Source organism: Narcine bancroftii, chromosome 4 (assembly GCF_036971445.1).
Source record: "Narcine bancroftii isolate sNarBan1 chromosome 4, sNarBan1.hap1, whole genome shotgun sequence".
Classification (NCBI taxonomy): Eukaryota; Metazoa; Chordata; class Chondrichthyes; order Torpediniformes; family Narcinidae; genus Narcine; species Narcine bancroftii.
The window spans coordinates 20,590,616-20,617,913 of NC_091472.1; the positions used below are offsets into that span (position 1 = coordinate 20,590,616).

The 27,298-nt window shown below is 39.5% G+C and overlaps 1 protein-coding gene across 16 annotated transcripts in view; it reads left to right on the plus strand.

Annotated features, from left to right (window-relative positions):
• cep170aa (centrosomal protein 170Aa) overlaps positions 1–27,298 on the plus strand; it is a 131,952-nt gene that overhangs the window by 44,300 nt on the left and 60,354 nt on the right. For 14 of the 16 annotated variants that reach the window (XM_069930915.1, XM_069930913.1, XM_069930914.1 and 11 more), the window contains 7 exons: positions 419–497; positions 4,053–4,111; positions 4,263–4,398; positions 6,609–6,755; positions 7,505–7,981; positions 14,317–14,969; positions 20,762–20,914. In XM_069930915.1, the coding sequence (XP_069787016.1) occupies positions 419–497; positions 4,053–4,111; positions 4,263–4,398; positions 6,609–6,755; positions 7,505–7,981; positions 14,317–14,969; positions 20,762–20,914 (1,704 nt within the window). The remainder of the gene's footprint in view (positions 1–418; positions 498–4,052; positions 4,112–4,262; positions 4,399–6,608; positions 6,756–7,504; positions 7,982–14,316; positions 14,970–20,761; positions 20,915–27,298) is intronic. The other 2 variants (XM_069930907.1, XM_069930909.1) reach the window with 2 other exon arrangements.

A 27,298-nucleotide genomic window follows, 5' to 3' on the forward strand; every position in this document is an offset into this window, starting at 1 on the left:
TTCTAGTATTTGGTGCTGCATTTATCTATAAGCAGACATCAAGTTTTTTTTTGTTAAGTACAAAGCATTATTCACATTAGTAAACACAATATTCCAAAATCTGAAAAAATCCAAAATCAGAAACACATCTGGGCCCTTGCATTTTGATAAGGGATACGCAACCTGGTATCTCCTTCAGCCACTGAATCTGTGTTCCTCCATATTTAAACAAACTTTGAAAATTACATTGAAAGCAATCAGGGCATGGAGTATACATAATCCTAAAACCAAACCTGCTTCTGTATCTGCAGATGCTTCATGGTTTGCTGAAGGCTTCCAATCTTTGTTTGTCTTTGGCTTTAAAATGTTTAGTTTTGTCTTTAAATATTATAAATAAAAATTGTTACTATTTCTTATCAGAATGGATTTATTTTTACAGACATTTGTTAATGAAGCCCGCATACCAGAACAAACCTACATCACTCTGAAGATTGATGATAAGCTTAGATTTGGATATGATATCCTTTTAGTTAGTAAAAGTTGAAATTTTATAAATTGAACTTTCGTCTATTAAATAGAACCTGGGTATTCAGTAGAGTTTGTCTATTCTGATACTACCACACACGCATCCCTTACATTTTTTACCTTGCTGTGTTAACCTGTCCTTTTCCAATCTTCTCATGCTCTTCAAACTTGATTGTATTTCTTGTATGCCTTTGTAGTAAATATAATTTTTGAGCATTTTGTTTGAGAACGTCTAGTCATTTTTAATTTTTTTGCTTTCGGCTTGTCAAGAGCCAATTAATATGCTAGAGCTGTTGGGGAGGGTTTAAACTAGTTTGGCAGGAGGGTAGGAATCAGAATGTGAGAGCAGAAATTAGAAGGACAAAAGCAAGATGCTCAAAGCAACGCTCAGAGTTGGTGAGGAAAGACAGGCAGGGGGAATAATAATAATAAAGGTAGCCAGTTAGAGGGTTTGAAATGTGTCTAGGAGCATTAAGAATAAAGGGGATAAACTTGGAGCATGGATCAGTATGTAGTAACTATGATATTGTGGTCATTACTGAAATTTAGCTGGAGGAAGGGCAAGATTGGCTGATGCAGGTACCTGTTTTAAAAGGAATAGGATGGGGGGTAGAAAAGGGGAGGGGTTAGCATTTCTGGTCAGGGATAGTATCATGGATAGAGAAAGGGAGTGTCCACTGAGTCAGGATGGTTGGAAGTCAAAAATAGAAATAGGAAGGGAGCTATCACTGTGCTGCGATTAGCCTATCGGCCCCCAAATAACCCTTGGGATACCGAGAAGCAGATAAGCAGGCAGATTTTGGAATGTTGCGGGAAATACAGGGTTATAGTTATAGATGATTTCAACTTCCCTAATATTGATTGACACCTACTAACTGCAAGAGGGATAGATGGGGCTGAATTTGTCAGATGGGTACAAGAAGGATTCCTGACACAGCACGTGAACTGGCTGACGAGAGGCCATACTCAATTTGGTTCTGGGGAATGAACCTGTCTTGGTGGGGGAGCATTTTGGTGAGATTCAGCACAACTCCTTTAGTTAGCTATGAAAAAGGATATAAACAGTCAAACTGGGAAAGTGCTCAACTGGGGAAAGGCTGATTATGAAGGGATGAAGCAAGAACTAGCGAGAATAAAGAGGAAACAGAAGTACAGAAGTAATGTGGAGGAAGTTTAGGGACCACTTGAGCAGGGTTCAAGATACATTTGTCCAACTGGGACAAGGAAAAGATGGTAGGAAAAGGGAACCGTGGCTAACGAACCAGGTCAGGCAACGTCAAAAGGAAGAATGAAGCATACTTTAGATATAGGAAGCAGGAAACAGTAAGAGCTCATGAAAAATATATGGTAGCCTGGGAGGAGCTTAAGAAAAGACTGGAGAGCTTGAAGGGGGCATGAGAAGGCCTTGTCATGTAGAATTAAGGAGAACCTCAAGGTGTTCTATGTGTGTGTGAAGAACAGAAGGATAGCAAGAATGCAAGTGAGGGAGCTAAAGGATAAAAGAGGCAACATGTGCCTGAGGAGGAAGTGGTTGGGAGGTCCTAAATGAATACTTTGCATCAGTATTCACAAGAGAGAAGGACCTTGATCATGGTGATGTCAAAATTGAATAGGCCTGTGTGCTGGACAATGTGGAGATTAAGGAGGAGAAAGTGTTGGATCTTAAAAACATCAAGATTTAGAAGTCCCCAGGGCTGGATGTGATATACCCCAGGCTGTTGTGGGAAGTGAAAGAAGAGAGAGCTAGGGCAGTAGTGATGATCTTTGAATCCTCTTTGACTACAGGGGAGGTGCTGGAGGATTGGAGAATGGCAAATGTAGTCCCCTTGCTTAAAAAAGGAAATAGGGAGAATCCTGGGAATTATAAACTATGGTGAGTCTTGGATCAGTGGTGTGTAAACGAATGGAGAGAATTCTTAACAATTCTTAAGAGAACTCTTAAGGATCTATGCGCATTTGAAGAAGTACAAGGATCAACACGTCTTTGTGAAGGGAAGGTCATGCCTCACGAGTCTAATTGAGTTATTTGAGGAGGTAACAAAAGAATCTGATGAAAGTAGGGCGGTAGATGTGGTCTACATGGATTTTAGCAAGGTATTTGACAAGGTTCCCCACAAGAGTCTCATCCAGAAAGTCATGTCAGTGGAAAAATTAGCGTATGGATAAAAAAATTGGCTTGTAACAAGAAAGCAGAGAGTAGTAGTGGAAGGAAAGTATTCTGTCTGGAGATCAGTGACAAGTGGAGTGCCACAGGGATCTGTCTGGGACCCCCTCTTAGTGATTTTTATAAATTACCTGGATGAAGAGGTGGATGAGTGGGTCAGTAAGTTTGCAGATGACACGAAGGTTGGAGGAGTTGTGGATGGAGTTGAAGGTTGTTGATGGTTACCAGAGGATATAGACAGGATGCAGAGTTGGGCAGAAAAGTGGCAGATGGCGTTCAATACAGATAAGTGTGAGGTGATGCATTTTGGGAGGACTAACCAGAAGGCTGAGTACAGGGTTAATGGTCAGCTATTTGTAAATGAACAGAGAGGGGAAAATCCATACACAAGTTGATAGGACAGTTAAGAAGGCCTATGGGATGCTTGGATTCATTAATAAGGGGATTGAATTCAGGAGTAGAGATGTCATGTAACAACTCTACAAATCTATGTTAAGACGACACTTGGAGTATTGTGTTCAGTTCTGATCACCTCATTGTAGGAAGGATGTGAAAGCTATGGAGAGGGTGCAGAGGAGATTTACCAGGATGTTGCCTGGATTGGGAAACAAGTCTTATGAGGCAAGGTTAGCAGAGCTGGAACTTCTCACTTTGGAGCGTAGAAGGATGAGAGGAGACATAATAGAGGTCTATATGAGGCATAGATAGGGTGGACAGCCAGTACCTGTTTCCTAGGGCAGGATCAGCAAACATCAGAAGACATCTGTACAAAGTTAAGGGAGGGATGTTAAGGGAGACATCAGGGGTATGATTTTTTCATAGAGAGTTGTGGGTGCCTGCAATGCCTTGCAATGGATGGTGGTGGAGGCTGAAACATTGGGGCATTTAAGAGACTTTTAGACAAACACATGGATGAAAAATTAAATAGAGGGTTATGGAGTAGGGGGAGGGTAGTACTTTTTTAGGAAGGGACATATGGGTCAGCACAACATTGCAGGCTAAAGGGCCTGGACTGTGCTGCATTGTTCTATGTCCCATGTTTATGTTCTATATAATGTCGAGCAGCATATGATTTCCCGTAAATTCTCTTGCTTTCTAAATTGCATAACTAACTTGCGTTTTGTAGATTGCTGTCTTATTAAGTCAACTATGTACATAAACGTTGTATTCAGTAGACCATGAAATGCATGCAAATCTTCATTTAGGGTTCTAGAAGTATATTTTAATGAAGAGTAATAGCTAGAATAGTTAGCTCTATGTATGCTATAACTAATATCCTGCCACACCTTCTGCATCAATTGAAATGTTAACAATTAATTTTTAAAAACAGTTATTTTAATTTGCATGCTGTTGTTTTGTCCCTAATTTCCTTAAAATGCTTCACATACCAATTTATTTACTGTGGTGAGAGGAGAACTGAGAGTCCCCGAGGAAGCACTTAAGGTAAGAGCTATCAATAGTTTCCTGAAAACTGTCTGCATTAAATTATACAATAGAATATTCTGCATCCATTTTATTGCTATTATGTATTGGAGAATCCACAACATGTTCACTTAAAGCAAAACTTTTGGGAATACCTGAATCTTGTTTTTAGCATGAAAAGTTTACAAGTCAATTGCAGTTACCACAAAAACCTCCAGAGGTTGAAGAATCGAAGGAGACGATTGACAGCTCAGTGGCGTCCAAAGCAGATATGATTTCCAATACAGTCGACTTGCAAAAATCTACAGGTAAATTGCTTTTTTTTTATAATATCAAATACATTTTCCTATTTTAATAATCCTATCTTTAGTCGCTTAAACATGTTGAATTTACCATTTTATGCTGCTACTGTCCCTTCAGTAGTCCTCGAGTCTGTTGTATTTATTTTGTCTCTATACAATGCAGTCAGTTCACTTTAGTGCATCAAGATCATGAGCCATAAATATTCTAATTTATAAAGAAATTGCAATGAACAGAACAAAAATGCCATTGCAACTATCCACTATGATGTGTTCTGCAACTAAATCAATTGAGTTAAAGGGTTGCAAAATAATTTGTTTCCTCATATGTACTTTTATTTTCCAAGCTTTTTTTTTAATGTATATTAAGCAAACAAAACTAGATTTTAACTGGCAGCATGTTACAATATGACACTTGTGATAATCCACAATTTTTATGGTAGGTATAAGTTAGAGTTCCACTACTGATAAGCTGCCAAATAATTATGCAGATAATTGGCTGCAAGCAATCTGTTCCTTATTGTAATAGTTCTCAATATGCTCTGCAGGTAAAATGTAATTCAAAAATAAAGTTTATGCAGGCTCAGCCATTGTCAATGGGAGATATACGCACTAAACCCCCCCCAACCCCCAATACCAGGAGCTCAGCACATTAAAGGGAGTGACAAGGACTGAAATAAAATAATCATATAACAATTAAGCACAGAAACAAACCATTTTGGCCCCTCTAGTCCACATTGAACTAAGTCCTCTCCTCTAGTCACTCTTACCTGTACCCTGCCCATAACCCTCCATTCCCCTCTTCTCCTTATTCCTTTCCAATTTTTCCTGAAATGACAAAATTGACCCTGCCATCACTACTTCTCCTGGAAGCTCATTCCACACAGGCATCATTCTCTGAGTAAAGAAGTTCCCCCTCATGTTGCTTCTCAACTTTTGCCTCTTAACTCATGACCTTTTGTTCCAATCTCTCCTTCTCTCAATGGAAAAAGCCTATCCACATCAACTCTATCTATTCCCTCTTATAATATTAAATACCTCTATCAAATCCCCTCTCAACCTTCTACGTTCCAAAGAATAAAGACCTAATTTGCTCAATCCTTCTTTGTAATCTAGATTCTGAAACCCAGGTAACATTTTTGAAAATCTTCTGCATTCTCTCTATCTTGTTTATATCCTTCCTATAACTCAGTGACCAGAACTGCACACAGTACTCTAAATTTGGCTTCACCAATGCCTTGAACAATCTCAACATCACTTCATAATTCCTGTATTCTATGCTTTAATTTATAAAGGCCAAAATACCAAAAGCCTTCACCCTATCCACATGAGATTCTACTTTCAGGGAACGAAGCACTGTTATTCCTAGGTTTTTCTGCTCCACTGCATTCCTCAATGCCCTCCCATTTACTATGCATGTCCTGTTTTGATTATTCCTACCAAAATGAAGCACTTCACGCTTCTCAGCATTAAACTGCATCTGCCATCTTGCAGCCCACTCTTCTTAAGTCCAAATTTGTTCTGTATTTGGTGGGAAAGAAGTATGGAAGAAACCAGCTCAACTTGACTGCTTCACAGGGAAGGTGGCCCATAAACATTAGGAGGAGTCCTAAGGGGGCTAAAGCCAGACAAAAGTTGAGAATGGCTGCTTGAGAGCATTCCAACAGTTATTTTACTATCTTTCTACAAAACCTGTAAATTATTTTGTATTCAGGTTTTTCGTGATTTTTTGTATTTAGTGATGTTGAAGGTGGAGTTTCGGATCATTAACCACTTTTTATTTTATTTCTTCACATCTCTTCAACCTACCCCTTCCCCATATTCACCTGTAGATTTGTCCATTTGTTTGAATCTATTCCTTCTGGTCTTTGAACCAGTTGTGTCAGCTGATTCTGAACATTGACCAAATCCTGACTGACTAAATTTTATATTTAAAAAGTTCATATTCCATTGAGTGGTTGGGAAGGTATATTTTGAAGTATCATAGGAACTGACTGTATTTGTAATAAAATTTCAAATTATTACTAGCTTAGTAAGTATTTTTTTAGCCATTTAATGGACTCTTGGTTCAAATGAAAGAACTTTTCTGCAATAATTCATTAAAACTGGCCTGCAAATTCATTGAATTATTGTTGGGAATCATACTCAATGTTATCTATTCTTAGAAATTATTCTTGAGAACTAACATTCCATGCATTACTTATTACTTTTGCGTGCAGTAGACCTTTCTTCTCTGCCGGTAGCTCGAGGTACCCCTCTCTATGGACAGCCTGCTTGGTGGGGTGAAGATGATGCGGATGATGAAAATTCAAGCAAGCAGGACCCCAAGCCAGTGAGTGCGAAGATAGAAAGCAATGCTACAGGAGGTAGGAACCCAAGCAGTGCCTCTGTAGACTAACTACTTGTTCAGTCGCTATTTATGGTAACAGCTATAAACTAGTTTGTAACTGAACCTTATCAACAAACTTCTTGGGGAAGGTTTGTTAAGGAATCAATGTCACTCACAGATGTGGGGGAAAACAATCGAAGATTCAAGTTAACAGTTTTAATTGGGCAGGGTACAGGTAAGAGGGACTAGAGGAGAGGACTTAGTTCGGTGCGGACTAGAAGGGCCAAAATGGTTTGTTTCTGTGCTTAATTGTTATATGATTATTTTATTTCAGTCCATGTCACTCCCTTTAATGTGCTGATTCTCTTTTAATTACCTTGAATTTTTCCCAACTATGGTAGTATCTCTATGAAGTAACCTTTTGGAAAAAGATTAATATGGATTTTCTTTCTGGCAAGGGCCAAATCTGTTGGAATTTTCCACCTAAAATGCATCAGGTTACCATATTAATCTGTTTCACAATTTTTCCCGCTTTTAATTAATGCAAGTATTTTTTTAAAAATCATTGCTTTGAATGTATTGAATAAACATGATCTATTTCTACAGTTCCTCATTCAAACATACAATGGTTTAAATTCTGTCATTTCTGATTCTACAACAGAAGCCATTTGGCCTGAAAAAAATCTTTTGTTAGTTATTCTAGAAATTACATAAATTTTCTATTTCAAAAAAAATTACAAGCCTTAAAGTGTGTATTTCACTGGACTACTTTTTTTTTAACTTTAGGAAGTATCAAGGAAATTGGTAAATCTGAAGATGATAGTAAGAATTTGCAAGAGGAAGGAATTTATCCATTTTGCAGAGAACCAAGCTATTTTGAAATCCCTACTAAAGAATTTCATCCATCTGTTGTATCAGTGGAAAGATCAATTCATGAAATTCCCACAAAAGATACAGCGACATCGCACGCAGTAGTTCAAGGACATGCTTCATTTACGATAGAATTTGATGACCACACTCCAGGAAAAGTGACAATCAAAGATCATGTCACAAAATTCACTCCTGATCAGCGTCAGAAGCTGAAGAAATCTCCACAAGCCTCCAAAGAATTGTCTGGACTCCAGGCTGCAATGATAGCAGCAGAAAGTAAAGTGGCTGATTGGTTGGCACAAAATGATCCACCCAGAATGAGACGGGACTCAGTTGATGATGATTCCAAAAGCATAAAAAGTGACCTCACAATTCAGATGAGAAGGTTAAAAGGTAAAATGGTTGCTGTTACTTAAGTCGAGTTTATTGTCATCTGATTGTGCAAGTGAAATGTGACGAAACAGCGTTCTCAGGGCCTTGGTGCAACAATACATAGGCAGGACATTATATCTATAATAAATATTGCTTTGTACAAATTAGAATCTTGGCTGGTTAGTGCGAGCAGTTCCTTTAGCCATTCAGTATTCTCGCTGCCCGTGGGAAGAAGCTGTTCCTGAGCCTGGTGGTGCTGGCTCTGATACTCCTGTATTTCCTTCCCAATGTAGGAGCAACTGAAAGATGCCGTGTGCAGGGTGGAAGGGGTTTTCCATGATTTTGCACACCCTCTTCAGATAATGATCCTGGTAGATCACGTTGATTTGGGGTGGGGGGGTGGGGGGGAGAAGACTCCAGTCATCCACTCTGCCACTTTTAATGTCCTGTGGATTGACCTCCAATTCATCTCTCTACAGAAACTGTACCTGTTTAAAATCTGTTAACCAGACTTTCTGAAGGAGTGAAAACTATTTACTGGATTTACCCATTCATCACTATATTTAGCAGAGCCACAAATTCTTTTGGACCTCTACCCACTGCTAAGGCTGTTGACTTTTTTTTTTAATTTATTTTTCACACTATAAACCATATTGACCAATATTGACCATATTGACCATACAGACATTTTTTTCTCTTGAATTTATACAGTGTCATTTTTTCCCCCTCCCCTCCCTCCCTCACCCCCTTTCCCATTTATTTGAAGTTCAATCTATAAGATACATTAAACCCGTTAAACAATGTTGTCACTTAATAAAAATAAACAAGAAATTTTACTGAGTCAGTTCTTTTCGTTATCTTCTCCTTCTGTCATTTTAGGTGGTGGAAGTCCACGGTAGGATTTCTCTATTGTGTTTCATGTATGGCTCCCATATTTGTTCGAATATTGTGATGTTATTTCTTAAATTATATGTTATTTTTTCTAATGGAATGCATTTATTAATTTCTATATACCATTGTTGTAGTCTCAAGTTGTCTTCTAATTTCCAGGTTGACATAATACATTTTTTTGCTACAGCTAGGGCTATCATAACAAATCTTTTTTGTGCTCCATCCAAATCGAGTCCAAATTCTTTATTTCTTATATTACTTAGAGGAAGATCTCTGGGTTTTTTGGTATATTGTGATTTTATTTAATATCTGGTTTAGATCTTCCCAAAATTTTTTCACTTTCTCACATGTCCAAATTGCATGAATTGTTGTTCCAGTTTCCTTTTTATAGCGAAAACATCTGTCTGATACTATTGGGTCCCATTTATTTAACTTGAGGTGTGATGTATCTGCTCAACATTTGGAAGAAGATTCACATAGAAAGGAATAAAACAAATTACCAACTACCAAAACTAATATTGACACAAAATCAACTAATCCCTTTCACAATAGATAACCTTTCCTTCAGAGAATGGGAGAGAAAAGGGATCAAAAGAATAGAAAATTGTTTTTCGGGAAATAAATTATTGTCCTTTGAACAAATGAAGGATAAATATAATATAACTCACGATACAATGTTTGCATACCACCAACTGAAAACCTACTTGAAGGACAAATTGGGAAACAATCTGAGGTTACCAGAAGGAAGCAATTTTGAATATGTGATTACAGACACAATGATAATTAAAAAATTTATAACAAACATGTACATCAAACTGCAAGAAAAGGAGAACGAGGAAACAAACGGTAAACCTAAACAAAAATGGGAACAAGATCTAAACATAAAGATGAAACATGGGAAAAGCTATGCTCCGAAACTAAGGCTGTTGACTTGAAGTGGGGATTGAATGGGATAGTTAGTATGGTTTTGGTAAGGGGGGGGTATTGACTGAATGGAAGAACTGACTTTTGGAGGTGACCCAATGTGTTATTGAGGGTAGCATGCACACCCCTGCCCCAAACATTTACTGGAATTTGCAATGCACAAACGTGCTGGAGGAACTCAGCAGGTCACACAGCATCCACAGGAAGTAAAGGGTAACCAGCATTTCAGGCCTGGGCCCTTCAGCACTACAACTTAAAGTTAACTAGTTCTCTCTCTCCCAGTTCTGGCAAAGGGTCTTTGACCTGAAACATTAACTCTTTGTTTTGCAGTTGATGCTGCCTGACCTGAGTGTCGTGGCATTTTTTTAGTTTTATTTCTGACTTCCAGCTCGTGTAGTTATTATTGTAGTTTACTTTCTCAACTATCAGCTTTCCATATTAAGGAACGAGCAAATAAATAAATCGATAGATCGATGTGAAATGCTGTTAAAATATTACAGTATATAATTTTGAAAATCAGTGAAAATATCACATCAACACCAACTTGTCAAGTTTACATTACTTTTTTTACCCGATTGTTTAATTATCCAGAAATTCAAGCAAAAGATTATGATCAGTTGACTGTTGTTTCATAGTTTATCGCGAGTCCTATTGATTCATGGAACATGGATATTGATAACTAGAGTGCCATTCGTTGACCATTTAAGTTGAGCTATGGGTTGATCATCTCGAAAGGCATGACCAGATAAGGCTAATGATGATCATGAACCAGAAGAGTTTTTAACTATATACTGCTAGTATTGTGCTTATACGAGATTATTATTCCAGATAGATGTAGGGTTTTGTAAATGTTGAAATGTAGAATTGTTAAGTTTTCTTTGAAGTTTATTCCAATGGATTATGGACACTAAATTATCAGGCTTATGACATATTGTTACAGTTGGGTCTGTGGAAATATGCAATTTGGATTTAAAACATTATAATATCACCGAATGGATCCAGATATACAAGATATCACTATGCACAAAGTGAAAATCATACCAAATCTTTAAATGCATTGTAACCTCATTGGTTAAATGAACCAAACATCTGATCTGTAGTCTCTTGGGAGTCTTATCTTGCCATTACAAAAGTTTTCCCATCTATTCTTGTACTGTACTGAATGATGAATTTCCAAATAATAAGTAAAATTACAATTGCATCTTGGACAGAAAAAGTCGAGACGAAGTATATAATGTATGTCATTACCAGTGAGGCTTTTCATCTCTTTCCCTAAACTTGAGATGAAATGACAAGGGAAATGCTTGTGAAGGAAATGGAAGGGATCCTGAGAGAATTTATTACTAAGTACAGGAGGAGGATATGACTAAATGAGTGTATCAGATAGCTCATAGCTCCTCACTGTAGCTCCTCATTGTAATTCCTCATATGCTTCTGTGTAAAGATCAGAAAATTAATCAGAAAAATGCAAAGAATAGAGGGATATGTGATTAGCAGAGGTAGGCAGTGTGGCTGGCTTGGATAGATTGGGCCAAGGGCTATTTTTCTGTGCTGTGTAGTTCTATGACTCTAAACTTAAATTTAAATTTAGACCTATAGCACAGTAACGGGCCCTTTCGCCCCATGAGCCCTATTGACCTACAACGCCACTACGTTTTGAGCAGAGGGAGGAAACCCACGCAGACCTGGGGAGAACATGTTAATGCTTTACAGACAGCGCTGGTTCTGAACCCCAGTCCCAGTCACTGGCTATGTAATAGCATTGTACTAACCGTGTGCCCCCCCCCCCCCCAATTATTGATAAGAAATATTAAAATAAAAGTTCAAGCTGGTCAAAAATATAAAAATGGGTGGAAACAGCAAATAGGAGTATGGATAGGCCAAGTGGCTTTTTGAGTCTGGTCTGTATTCTATACGATTGGTGAAGATCATCCAAATCCAGTTGAATTTATCCTATCCTTTCATCTCTTTTGCCTTTAGAATGGTTAGTGTAGTGTTTGGCACAAAGCTATTACAGCACCAGCGACATGGATTTGAATCTGCCGCTCCCTGTAAGGAGTTTATGCATTTCCTAATGTTCCGTGTGCTCTGGTTTCCTCCCACATTCAAAAGACTTGTAAGGCTTGAAAATTAATTAGTCACATGGGTGTAATTGGGCAGCGCAGTCTTGTGTTGCTGTGCTGTATTTTTTTTAAAAGACTAACTCTTACTTGAATATGTTAAATAATTTGTTTGCAAATGTCTTTTGCAGCAGAGAATTCTGCAGATTCACCACTTGTAGTTGAAATTCATCAAGATCTTAATACCAAATGCCTTGTCTCCAATCCCAGCAATCCATACTATTCATGTTTAGTTCAGGATGTAGTTCAGTTCTTTTATTTGAACTTTAGTACAGGTACACGATACTTTATCTGGAACTCTTGGGGGACCATGTGTTCTGAATTTTGGATTTTTCCGGATTTCAGAAAGCCAGATTTAAGCCCACCCGAATTGTGCTGCCGTATCTACCCCCACCCCCTTCCAGTTGCCCTGACTTCTCCCCCCCCCCCCCCCCGCCCGCCCGACTCGCGCTGCCGGTCTCTCCACTGCAGGCCACCCGACTCGCACTGCTGGTCTCTTCACCCCCACACCGGCCGCCCAACTCGTGCTCCCACCCACCCGACTTGCGCTCCCGTGTCCCCCCTTGCCCGCCCGATTCACGCTGCCAGCCTCTTGCCCACCCAACTTGCGCTGCGCCTCTCTCCACACTTGCCGGATTTTGGAGCTTTCCGGATTTTAGATGTCCAGATAAAGGATCGTGTACGTATACTTCCAAATTTTAAATTTTAGACATACAGCATGGTAACAGGCCATTTCGGCCCACGAGCCCATGCTACCTTATTGCACCCAATTAACCTACATCCCCTGTACGTTTTGAATGTATAACCATCTTTTGTTTCTGACCCCTTTTTTATAAGAAATGATCATGCAAAAAGGTAAGCCAGCTTGTTTAGTTCAACTTCATTCCCAATTTTATATTTTGCAGTTTTCCTATTATAATTTTTTAACCAAGTTCCATTTTTCAGTAGTCAGTGTGACAGAGTATATAGATGTGTTTTTGGGAGATTAATTGGGAAAAGTTTGTTAGAGTAGGTTACATACAAAAACTTGAAAACATATCTTATTTGAAATACTGGAGCTCTGCTAATGCTTGATATATCAGCTCACACCTTTTGTAAGAGCTTTGGAGAGTGCCCTAGAGACTTCACTAATAGATTGTTGCTTACAAAAAGGCAACAGATGAAAGATCTTGTTGGAGACGCAGATTGTCTAGAGCTGTTCTAATAGGGTCATGTGGTTTTGCAAGCAAAGTGAGTCAAGCAGGCTTTCTCTGTGTGTGTGTGAGAGAGAGATAGATCAGTTCTACAGTGTTAAAGCCAGCGACAGAATCTGGGACTGGAACAGAACAAGCTCGCAAGCTTGTGGAATGGCCCATTTGGAAGACAGCCTGGTCAAAGCCCTTGTAGTTCATGCAAGAGGAGAGGACTGGCTGTCTAATGTTTCACTTGGAATAAGAGAAATAAAAAGGAACACTTTGGTGACCTGAAAGAAAGAGGTTATCATCTGGAGAACCCTGAAGGGGCAAGTTTCATCAACAAGACACTGAAGTGGCTGATGGAAGTACATCAGTTGTTGATGTCCTGCAACAACAAATCTCTCTCTGAAAACCGACAAGAACCTTCCTGAGCAGTAACCATTTACCTTTCAAGCACCAAAGCCTGATGAACTTCATAAATGTTTAATTCTGTGCACAGTAGAAGAGTTGCCTGCAACCAGTGAACTTGGAGGAATGAGAAGTGAGATTGGACTGTGAACCAAAGAACTTTTCTGAACTTACACCCACATTAAATACACGTGCGCTTAGAATGGGAAGGGGGTTAGTTAAGATCAAGTGTGATTTTCTTTTCATGTTTAAAGAAAATTAAAAGCAACTTTTGTTTAAGTAACCATTTGTCTTGATGAATATCTATTGCTGCTGGGTTTTGGGGTCCTCTGGGCTCGTAACACCAGTACCAAATTTATGTTACTGTAAGGTTCAATTTCCTAAAGACATTTTTGCTTTCATAAAATGTATTTGATGAAATTATAAACATTTTGATCATTTTTATGATATTTGCACCTGAAGATAATGCATTTGGCTGTAATGCTTGCTTATCTTGTATAAAATTATGGCAAATGTTCCTTTTCCCCCCTCCTAAATAAGCAGGCATGATAACTACATAGCAAGAATGGTGCAGCTGGTCTTATTGGCTCATTTACAATGCAAGGGAAAATCAGTTTGAGATTTGGACAATAGAACAAATTTGGAGAATAATAGCAATTCAGTTCTGCCTGAATTATTAGCCTTTTCCTTAAAGAGTTATTGTTTGGACTCTCAGAGCAGCACATTCTGACTCTGACATTGAATGCTTGTGTGTAATGATGCAATGCTGTTCTACATGGTCTTGTGTATCCTATATTTTGCATTTAGAAATTATTTTCATTGTTTATTTGTTGTTTAGGAAATAAACATGATGATGGAACACAAAGTGATACAGAAAATGGGAATGGTCAAAGGCATGCTCACAAACATGCTGCCCTTGAAGATCAACTGAGAATGTATCGTGCACAACAACAAAGGCTTCGTCTTCAGAAGTCCACAACTTCAGAAAAAGCTTATGAAGTTTCATCCACGAGTCGGACTGCCTTCATGATCGAGTTCTTGGATGACGATAACCCACGAAAGAGACGATCTTATTCTTTGACTCAAATTGCAGCCGCTGTACCTCACGAAGGTCCTCACCCATTTCCCCCTGCAAAGCCAGACAGGTCCAAAGCTCACATGGCTGAATCAAAGGTGGCTTTCTCGCATCCACCAAGTTCTCCTCGTGTGAAAGCATCCCATATTGCACAGGAGCTTCATCAAACAAAGCCTTTACAAAGACAAAAATCTGGCGAATCCTCGGCTCCTTTAGGAATCGCCCAAACACCTCAGCAGGGAAGTTCTGGTAGCACTGGACAAAGACTAAACCCAAGTCATCTGGAACAGCAAACAATAATTTCACCGACTGCTTCAAAGGAAAATGACGATGATCAAAGTGACAAAGGAACGTACACAATTGAGCTTGAAAACTCCAATGCAGAAGAAGAGGAAGCTCGTAGAATGATTGACACGGTAATGAGCCAAGTCACCGTTGCCCCGTAAAGGTCTTTGGGAGAATTGATTCCGTAAGATTTTAGCATGTCTTTTGGCATAAGAAATGAATGGATTTTGAAACCTAGCCTTGTATAAAATATAACATTTTACAGCTAACTGTGCTTTTAATTATGCAATCTTTTATTTTCCTTTTGATCTCTAAGGATATTGGGAAGCATTAGCTGTCATGCTAGTTCTGTAGTGATCTGAAATATTCAAACCAAATAAAATGAATCTCAACGACTGTGAGCTAAATTTGAAACTCTAGCAGCAAAACTGGTTTCTTCAAGAGCATATTTATATTCATTCATGGCATCTAAATGTCATTTTTTCTCTTTCACTCCACCCCCTCTGTTCTCAATTGTTGCTGTGGCGGTGTAAATGAGTTTTTTTTTCCCCTTTAAACCTCTTAAGACCATCAAATGAAGGCACTTCCACAGTTTTACTGGATTGAGAGCAGTGGGAAGTCTTCACTTTGGATTGGTCAAGGTCTTGGAGAGGAACCTGCAAGTGATGTTTCTATTCACTTGTTAGTCTAGTGGTTAAAAGCTGGAGGTCATGTCTTGTGGGAGGCACTGATGAAGAAACATTGGCATTTTGTTGCCAGTGCAAACTATGGTGGAGGGAATGAAGGATTGGGGTGGTGTATGGTGTACAAATCCTGAATGATGCTGAGTTTCTTGAAAATTGGTTCCTGTGTTGAGCTTAATTTCTACTGCCTTGCCATTGACGCTTCTGGTTATGAAAGCTTCACTGTTTTCCCTAATCCATGTCTTTGTTCAGTCCACTACCATCTGCAATGTCAGCCCGTCGACAAAATGTGTTTCTTCTTTGTTGCTTTCATCCTGTTCAGGCTCTAGTTGGTCAATTGTCCTTCTAGGCCTGGGCCTAGTATTGATCTGCTGTCTGGATCTGCAGCATCTTTTGAAATGGTTCCATTTCTGCAGGCTCAACACTGCTGGCCGAAAGCTGGACACATTTCCTTTCACACTGCATGGTCACCTCCGCAGTTATTGCACCTTGTAATGGATGATGATGTGGTTTGGACTGGCTGGCTCTTCCTCTTGGTCTCCAGCCATTGTTTCTTTTCAGATTCTGCCTGGACTGCATCAACGCTCATGGTAGGCTGCTGTGGAGAGGCTAACTTCTTGCTATTCTCCTCAGTCATTTCGTAAATCAGAAAGATAAAGATGGCCTTCGCTAGGTTAAGTCACTATCGCGCAGAAGCACCTTCCTCATGCTGTCATTATAAATGCCACAGACCAGCCTGTCTCTGATTAGTTCCTCAGAGCGTTTCAAAGTTGCAAATCTTTGCTGATGTATGATTTGGTCAGTTTGTCAGGCTTTTGATCTCTTGTAAAATTTGTGCCTTTCCATCGTGATATTAGTCTGTGGATTGCACATTTCTCTAAATTTCTTTTCAAGCACTCAGGATCCTCTCTTGATTCTGCCGCACTGAGAATCAGTTCCCCTTCATTCACTTCACTTGCAAAAACGAATGATCTCTCCCTCTCTGGCTTCTAGACCCACCAGATTTAATAGAATGTACGCTCCAGTGCGGCAGGCTTGTCACAATGTCGTTGTGATAAATATATCATTATCTTGTTCGAAAATATGCCAGTTCTCAGCAACTTTGCCCTCGAATATGAGTGGGTCGGGTTGTCTGAATCCATCTGCCATGGCGACTGCTGCAATGTGGTGCTGGTTTCTCACTTGCAAGTCAACCGGGAAGCCTCAAGCTCGGGATGCTCGCCATCCCACTTCAAACACCACGTTTGTCGATATGGTAGTAACAACATGACTCGAGAGAAGAAAAATATAATAATAACTATTTACTACTATTTACAGGTAAGTGGTGACCGTACCGCGCCTGGACTCCGTTAAATTCCAGCCTGCCAATCCAGACGCATGCGCAGATTGCTCCACGAGTATGGTGGCTGCAACGCAATTGCAGCGGGTGCCAAGCGACTGGTCTACAGAATGTTTTGTAGATTCATGAGATGAGTCATTTGATGCAGCCACTTATTCCACAAATGAAGCATTGAGGAAAAATAAAGGCCAGAAACAGTTTGGGTTTTCAGATGGCAAATAGTGAATCTAGTGCACGGTGGGTACATTGAACCAAACAGAGCTCTTTGGCAGTGAAGGTATAGACGTGCCTAAGGCAGGAAAGCAGTGACCAAGCTGTGCCTGCCCATTTAAGAAGACAGTCCTATCATATGAGAGATGCAAAAGCTATTGTCAGGAGCAGGTACAAGGTCAACATCGACTCATTTTCTTTTAATTTCTGGTGATGTTTAGAGTTTTCAATTTGATCAAGTTGATTATGTAAGGTCATTATTAATATATATTGTTGAGAAAAGGCATTTATACTCACTGCAGAATAAGAGTGGGTAACACTCTTTAATAAATGTGCTAATCCTTTCAGATTGGCGTCCTTGTTGTCCAAAATTGATATTTCTGTTCTGTGTGGGACAGAATTCTCTGTCAATACTGATTTCCCCAGAACCTTTCAGATGCTAATTTAAAAATAAGCATCAGTTTCTTTTACTTGAAATGAGTATAATGTTGTTTTCAAATCTAATCACAGGCAGTTCTGAAACTGAATTTAATAAATTTGATGTTTATCTGGTGTTGCACAGTACCTTAAGTACAGGGAATCTTAAAGCATTTCAAAGCTAAATAAATTGTTTTGAATTAAAAATATAGAATATGCTTGAAATAAATCTCAAAATTCTGTAGAAACCATCATAAGTTGAGAGTACCTGTATGAATTTGGGGCTGTTCCTTCATGGTTGTGAATGATGCTGTTCCTGTATTCAATTTGGTAATGAAATTTGGATTTTACTTTTAATTTTGGATCATAAATGTTGAAGAATAATTGAATGTCATCTAAATGCACAATTCCCTTGACAATTGAGCATTTTTCCTTTTTAAAAATACCTTCCCAATTTAATAGACAGTTTAGGAATCAAGTATTTTTAAGGCTCTGGGTAAATGCTTGATTCAGCATTTTTTGTAGTGGTATAAATGAAGACTAATAGTTGGAATTTCAAATTAGCCGTGGTTTATGTGAATACTTCGAGGTTAGATCTTAACCTTGCCTGGTTGTGTAGTTAAGGAACAATTGCATGGTTAAAGCCACATTCCATATTATGCATTCAAGTCAAGCATGAATAAACCCATATGAGCACCCCTGAATCGGAGCCATAGTGGATTGTTGTGTAATGCCAAAACCATACTCCAACTTTTTCCTTGTTTAACTTGTGCATGTAAAGATCACTTGATAGATTCTGTTTGACAGTAGTGTTTTGGCAAATCAATTGTGTGGTTTTGTTGATAGGGTACTTGAATACATTCCCAGAATGAAGTCTAAACTCCAGTTTTCAGCATCCAGTATGAAATGTTTATATCAACTTTAACAAGCCTTATTCTCATTCTGCAAATATAACCCTGAACTCTCGTCATTTAGTATTTTCATTCTCCATCACTTTTTTATTTTGACCTCTGTCTTACGCTTCTGTCATTGCTCATGTGATGCCCAACCTGATTCCAAGAAAGAGTATCTCCTCATCCATCTGAGCAGGTTTCTGCCCTCGTAGCTTAATAATTTTATGTACTACTGTTTTCACTCTACAGATGTGGCTTTTTTTTAAAAAAAGCTGATTCAATTTGGGGTTTTTTCCCTCAAGTCAGTGGCTACTCATTTTAAAGTAATTTTGAATTTGCAGCCTGTCACAGATATTTTGCCTATTTTCCTCATGTTTCCCCTCTGAAACTCAAAACATGCTTGTTCTCTTACTTTGCCGTTTTGATGAAGCGATCTTAGTCTGAAATATTGACCGAATGCTCTCTCCACTGATGCTACCTGAGCTGCTGGATCCCTCCAGCATTTTTTGTTTGTAGTCGATGAAGAGCAGGTGTATGTATGAATTGCTGTTTTCGAGGTGATCCAGAGCTAAGTGGCGAGCCAGCGATATTGTATCTGCCGTGGAGCGATTGTTACAATTTGCGAATTGCACTGGGTCTAGATCTTTGCTTGGGTACATGTTAATTCTGGCCATGACAAGCCTCTCAAAGCATTTCATCGCTGTTTTAACTATTCAGAAGTGCTGGAGAAACTCATCAGGTCACGCAGCTTTCATAGAAAGCAAAGATATAGATCCAGCTGCAGTACATTTAGTCTTGTGCGAACTTGGCTCTTAAGAGAATCCATTTCGGGTATTAGTATAGCAAGTAAACTTTACAACAGAATCGTAATTTATTGTCCTGAGCAGGTCAGGAATTCGGTGTTTCTGCAGTAGTGTCGTAGTGCCAAGATTCATATTATAACCATCTTACGACATTACTACAAATTTTTTTTTAATGCACAAAACGTAAGGCAGGGTCTTTGGTTCCTTGTTTATTCAGGAATCTGATGGCAGCGGGGAAGAAGCTGGCCTTGTGCCGCTCATCTTTAGGCTCCTGTTCCTCTTCCTCGATGGTAGCAGAGTGAAGAGGGTGTGGCCTGGGTGGTGGGGGTCTTTGAGGATAAAGGGCTTATTTTTAGACACTACCTCATGCAGATGTCCTCAATGGAGTGAAGTCTGGTGCCTGTGTTGTCACAGGCTGAGTTAACAACCCTCTGGAATTTATTCTTATCCTGAGCATTGGCACCCCTCTACCTGGCAGCGATGCAACAAGTCAGAATGCTCTCCATGGTACACCTGTAGAAGTTTACAAGAGTCTTTAGTGACGTACCAAATCTCCTCAGACACCTCACAAAGCATAGTCTTTGGTGAGAGCCTTCTTTGTGATTGCATCAACATGCAGACTCCAGGACAGATCCTCAGGGATGTTGAAGTTCTTGGCCTTCTCCTCTACTGAGCCCTCTGAGGACTGGGTCATGTTCCCCTGACTTCCCACTGAAGTCCACAATCATCTCCTTAGTTTTGCTGATGTTGAGTACAAGGTTGTTGTCATTACGCCATTCAACAAGCTGATCTCTCCCTCCTGGACGCTTCCTCATTGCTGTTTGTGATTCTGTTGGCAAACGGGTAGATGGCATTGGAATTGTGCCTGGCCACACAGCCATAAATAGTTCTATACTTGCCAGTTATATAATGAGTAGAGCAGTGGGCTAAGCCCGCATCCATGAGACGCGCCTGTGTTGATGATCGGTGAGGAGGAGATGTTGTTTCCAATTCGTACTGACTTGTCTTCCAATGAGAAAGTCAAGGATTCAGTTGCAGAGTTGGGTGTGGAGGCCTAGAATTTGTAGCTTGTTGACCAGCACTGAGGGAATAATGATATTGAAGGCCGAGCTGTAGTCGATGAAGAGCAGGTGTATGTATGAATTGCTGTTTTCGAGGTGATCCAGAGCTAAGTGGCGAGCCAGCGATATTGTATCTGCCGTGGAGCGATTGTTACAATTTGCGAATTGCACTGGGTCTAGATCTTTGCTTGGGTACATGTTAATTCTGGCCATGACCAGCCTCTCAAAGCATTTCATCGCTGTTTTAACTATTCAGAAGTGCTGGAGAAACTCATCAGGTGACGCAGCTTTCATAGAAAGCAAAGATATATAACCAATATTTCAGGTCTGAGCCCTTTGTCAAGAAATGAGCAAAAAGTATTCAGGTGCCAGAATCAAAAAGTGGGAGGGGTGGAGGGAAGAAGGAAGGAGCACATGCCAACAAGTAAGAGGTCATGGGTGAAACCACATTAAGACCCTTATTTGCACTGTTTGTATGTTTTATATTTCTAATCATTTTTACTTATTCTGAAAATAGGTGTTTGGAGTTGGAGATTCCCCTAATTACACTGGCTGTGGTATAACAAGGCCAGTCATTGCTGAACAAAAGATCAAATGGAAACAAAATTCTGCTGATCAAACAAGCGCAAGAAATGGAGAACATGGTAAAGATATTTTGAATGACTCTGAGGTGAGTTATGTAGGAAATTGAAAAATGTCCAGATTTGCATGAATTAGTGTTCCCCATACTTTTTCAAACATTTAAATTTTAATCCAAAATATCTTGTAACACTTCAACATCTAGAAAACAATCAAGACTTGCATTTCAGGTTTTCTTTTGAGGTGGGGGGAGTAGATGAGCAATGTTAAGGATAGCTGTGGTCTTTTCCCTCCTGGTGTTTACTGAAGCTGATAGCAGCCAGGGAATGTTTGAAAGTTGAAGATTAATTGCACAAATGTATTGTCCTGATCTTGATATGTTATTGCATCTGTTGAAAGTTTAGTGTTTGGATGATGTTGGTGACAATAGCGTTAACCCCACTGTGACTTCAAGCTCTGCTTAACAACGGTTTCCCTTGACCCCTTCAACGTTCAGAATGATCAAATGTTTACAATTGGACATTGAATAACAAATAGCAACAAAATGCTGAACATGTTCTGCAGACTACATCATTTTTGTTCTGTCAGTTTGTAAAATAATTATATCTTTGCATTTATTTTGCACCTGATCACAGACACTTTGTCCACCTTCCTCCCTCTCTGCAGCTTAAAACGCGCTTACCTTTTCAGTTTTCCAGAACTGATGAAGGGGCTGTGTCAACTGCTTCTTATCACTCATACTGGCTGGCCTGATCATTTCCAAAGTTCCCTATGGGTTTTCAGTTTCTGGCACCATCTGAAGAACTAAACTCTTGTCTCATTCTCTGTTGCAAACACTGAACCCAGCATCTAATTCCATTTCCAACCCTGACAAATAATGAGGCTAAACAAAACTTCACCTAACCATTTTTGATTATAATTTGAGCTTGTTCACATATCTGCTCAGTCATTAAAACAACCTACTTCCAACTGTGAAATCACCTAATATGACCTTTACCTCAATTTGTCTGCTTTTAGAACTCTCGGTCAGGCCTTCATCTTTAAATTGGTCTCTCAGTTAGCCCCTCATCTTTTCAATATCTGTAAAGCTGAATTCATCTTTCCGATGTCTGTCAACCTAAATTCTGTGACCACTATCCTTGCGTGCACTATGTCCTGTCTAGCCGCCACTCTTGCATGGCCATATAAACACTGGCTCCAAATCTGGTAATGCCTTGGTTTAAAAATTCTCCTTGTTTTGAATTCTCTACATAACATTGCCTCTGGGTTTTGCTATTCTATTCCTATTCGAATCAGTGCCTAATTTTATGAACGCATTCATTGCCAGCAATATTTGAGGCCTCTCTGGATTAGCATTTTTATTCTGTGTTTCTGCTCTTGCCCCTTTAAAGAATCTTCAGAAAACCTTCTACTTCAATTATCTGGTCCTCTGTTGTGATCCATGGTGCTGTTGACTTGTATTTGACAATGCTCTCATGAATTTCCTTGAGTGTGCTATATTTTACAGGTTATTGAAATTCAGTCATTTATCTTATCACTGCACACCAATAGAAATTTGTGCAGCGTGACAGCTTGTCATGAAAAGATTTGTAATCCCAAAGGGAGAAAATCCTGAACTTTTGAGGATCTTGTTGTTCATGAGTATTAAATTACATCAATCAAATTTATTGCTGAGTTACATGAGGTGGAGCAATTGAAATCTGCAATTATTTTTAAATTATTCATTGGCATGTGTTCTGAGAAGCAGTGAAACTCTGTTTTGTGTGCAATCCAAGCAAGTCAACGTACCCAAGTACAGCGGGTAATGTAGAAATGAATCTGAGATGCAGGGTGTGGAGTTGCAGTAAGTCAAGGTGCAGAATAGAGTCTTCCAAGGCAAAGCACAGGATAGAGAGAACAGTGCAAAAGCCTAATATTTTACCAATGCCAGGTCTGTTTAGGAGTCTGGAAGTTTGTGTATTGAATTTTTTTTTCTGCCTAACAAAAGGGGGGTATGGGGGGGGAGAAGAGAGTGTGACTTGGGTGCGTTGGGTCCTACACATTGGCAGCAGAAGGAATACAGTTGATGGAGGAGTTTAGTTTGTATGGATGACCTGATCTATGTGGTTTGATTTGAATAGAAAGAATTACATTTTTTTAATATATAATTATTTTTAATTTAGACATTTTGGCTCATTAGCCCATGCCACCCAATTACACCCAATTGACCTACAACCCCCAGAACACACTTGTGAACTGTGGGAGGAAACCAAAATCCTGGAGAGAATGTGCAAACTCCTTACAGATAGCACAGAATTCGAATCCTGGTCACGATCGCTGGAGCTGTAAATGCATTGCGCTAACCATGCCACCCCCAATTGTAGATTTACTTTTCAAGCCTCTGCAACTGAAATCCAATCAACTGGCAAGTATAGAACTATTTATAAAAATCAGAAAAATCCTGGGTTTTTTTCATGGTGCACTCTTAAGCATGACCAGGAACAAACATCTACCCAATTAAGATGTAATTAAAAGCATTGTGTTCTAAAATATAAATCAGCAGTATGTTTATAATCAAAACATGAGCTTGAATTTTAAAAACCAACAGCTGTTAACCCAAGGGATGGACAACATTGCGATGTTGCTGGGAGTAACTCCGTTGTTGGCCACATTTATATATACTCCAGTTGAGTCAGCAATTATAGCAGATGCTGGTGTTAATTTTGTGGGTTAGCTAGAGAATTCTGTACCGGTTAATTATCAGGGTTTAATGATGTTGTCAGTGTTGAATTGAGTTGCATAAAAAATAAATACAACCTCAAAGAAGCAATGGATATATAAAAGGCATGGATTTTGATTGATGAAGGGTAGAGAGCGACCAAAACTGCAATTCCCCGTGGTTTTAGGGAATGAGCACGGAGACTAAATATGTAGCTCTTTAAAAGTGGCAAGACAAGCACAGTAACCAAGTGGCTTTGTTCTTTGTTGTATCAAAGAATTCTTAATTTGCTGCATTTTTTAAAAATTATGTGGTGAGCTAACTCAAATATTCTTTGCTATTTGTTGCAAATTACTTATCACAAAGTGAAACAATGAAAAGATGGCTATATTTTTAAATTATATTTTAATTAGGTTGTCATTTTTAATAGAAACCCAAGAGGAGTAATTGTATTTGCTTCAAGATGACACTTGCATGAAATACATAATTGGAGATGGAAATGGAGCTAATGAAAATCTTAAATGTAAAATGTCCATAACCATACAACAATTACAGCACGGAAACAGGCCATCATGGCCCTTCTTATCCATGCTGAAACACTTATACTCTCTCCTGATCCCACTGACCTGCATTCTGTCCAGACCTTTTGTGCGTATCCAAATTTTTTTTTAAAGATAATATTGTACCTGCCTCCAGCACCTCCACCGGAAGCTCATTCCACACATAAATCATATGAAAAAGTCTATCACGCATGCAGTTTAAATTGCTTCTGAGGTACAATATTCTGACCCCCCTCAACCCTCCACCACTCTCCTCTGACCATCCTCCTCCCTACTGATGGCTACTCTAATCCCTATTGAGTCTTCATTATTCCCTCTGACCTTGCCCTCTCTGAGACAGAACACTGTTCTTGGTAAAGGCCTTGACTTAGTTTTCCCCCCTCATGCAGCACCTTAATGAGTTCTGTCCTGCCACTTCTTTCTCTGTCTCAGAGCTGACTTCTTCAACACCTACTGAGGATCCTTTCTGCCTCAAACCTTTCTCCTCCTGGTGAACACCTAGTTCTAGCCTTCTGCCCTCATTTGATCTTGTTCACTATCTCGACTTCACCACTCTGCTTACCTATTCCAATCTTGCTGCATTGGAATGCACTGCCCTCCATTTTCTCCACACCAAAACCACAAACAAAATTGGTGCTGTTGTAGTCTGGCGCCTTGACCTTGCCAAAGTCAGGCATCTCCTCTTAATCCTTGAACAGGACCCCACTGAGAAATATCAGGTCACCATCTCTCATTGACCTCATCACTTCTGGTAATCTCCCTTCCACAGCCTCTAACCTCCAACTCCACACTTCCCAGTTCTACCTCCTACAAAGATTTTCAAATACAATAGCCCCCATAGCCCCATTGTCTCTGCATGCTCCTGTCCCACTGAACTGGTATCATCATGACTCTACTCCATTTAGTCCCTGTTGACCAGTCCCTTCCAACCCAAATCCGAGATATCTCGCGTGGTCTTTGTCACTTCGATAACTTTCCGTTCCCTGGTCTAGACCACCTTATTTTTACCAAGGATATCAATCCCTATACACATCAATTACACTACATCCCTACACAGTAAAGTCTTCTCAGCCCCTCCTTACACTGACAACTACATTGGTGTTGTCTTCTGCCACCATGATGAGCTTGTCATCTTTATCAACTTTGCTGCTAACTTCCACCCTAACCTCAAATTCACTTGTCCATCTCTGATAGCTGTCTCACCTTTCTTGATCTGTGCCTCCATTTTGTAGACAAACCATCTGCAGACCTCCATAAATTTACTGATTTGACAATTACCTATATTATACTGCTTCCCAACCTATCTTCTATAAGTATTCTATTCCTTTCTCTCGGTTTCACTGTATTCAACACACCTGCTTCCAGGATGCAATATTCCATTCCAGGACACCTGAGATGTCTCCCTTCCTCCCTCCCTCCCATGACAAGTGGCTCATCTCTACTGCATTAATTGAGCCCTGATCCACATCTCTAGTTCCTGTACTTATGGCCTGACACAAACCAAACCCCCCCCCCCCCCCATAGAAATAATGACAGGAATCCCCTCAACTTCACTTACCAGCCACTACATCCAACAATTCAATGAGATCTTACCATCCTCCCCTCATAACTTTCTTCAGGAATTTCTCCCTTTGCAACTCCCTCATCCAATCATCCCTACCCACCAATTGCCTCCCCTCCCCGTAGTTTCTACCTCGGTGACCGCAAGAAGTGTGACACTTGCATTTAAACCTCCTCACTCACCACTATTCAGGGCCTCAAACAGACCTTCCAAGTAAAGCAAAGCATCACTGTAGGGGTCACTTACTGCATTTGATTCTCTTGATGCAGATTCCTCTACATTGGGGAGATCAGAAACAGATTTTGAGATCACTTTGTTGAGTGCCTTCCCTCTGTAATAGTAAAGATGTCCCAATAACCAACCACTTCAATTCCACATTCCTTTACTACACTGACCTGTATGTCCATGATCTCTTGTTACTGCCAAGGTGAGGCCACCCATCAATAATCTGGGATAGATCCCATCAGGTATTAGGGTATCCACCTTGATGTATTTCAAGATGCTCAACATCACCTTGATATCAACCTTTCCTAGAATGTGGATATGTTTCTCCCTAATCTCACCATCATCTACCCATTTCTTTGTGAATATTCATGCAAAGCAATGTACTTGTTTAGTATCTCTCACTCTACCCTGAGCCTCAGGCATAAATTTATTCCTTTCTCTTTGAGTAGTCCTCCTCTTTTCCCACCTACACTATTGTTTTTTGATGTTATCGCCTCGGGATGTGCTGTGATCGTACTCTCTAAGGACATTTTATGGACCCATTTAGTTTTTTCGATTCCCTGCTTTTGTGTTCCTCAAGGTCCCTGTCCAATTTCAGCTTCATAAATTTTACATATGCCTCCTTTTCTCTTTTTGACTAAATTGTCACATTGTCCAAGACTTCCAAACTTTACCACCCTGGTCCTTCTTCCTCATAGCAAACTGTTGGACTTAAATTCAGACTGGGCAGTCTTTAAATGAATCCCACATATCTGATGTGTACATGACCAAAAATCACTGTTCCAAATCTACTCTCCCCACTATGTTGTATTCCAAAAAGGTTTGATTTTTTTGTCCTCCATAAATTCACTCAACTTTATATGTAATAATTTATTGGATATCTTTCTAATTAATTAGTTAATTTTGAGGTTTGGCATGGTAACAGGCCATTGCAGCCCACAAGCCTGCACTGCCCAAATACATTCATGTGACCAACTAACCCACAAGTCTTGGAGTATGGAAAGAAATCCACAGGGAGAGCATACAAATTCCTTTTAAACAGTGCCGTATTTGAACCCAGGTTACTGGAGCTGTGCTAATTGTTACACAAACTGTGCTGCCTTTTTTTTTAAAATGCTTTTGTCAATTCACCTTTAGAGTAATGTCCATCAAAGTTAACTGTCTGTGATATTTTGCTGTGCAGAGAGGTGTATTAACAATTTTGTATTTTTACCCACAATTTTATGACCTATGAGATTCCTTTAAAACAATAAAAACTTTTGGGCTAAAATAATGCAATCCTGGAGAAACTCAGCTGATCAACAGTACTTTATATAGCAAAGATTAAGATATATAATTAGTATTTCAGGCTGAAGCCCTTCATCAAGGTTTTTTAAAAAAATATCGTCAGGCACCTGAGCACAATGATAGGGGAGAGGAGCCTGGTCCCAA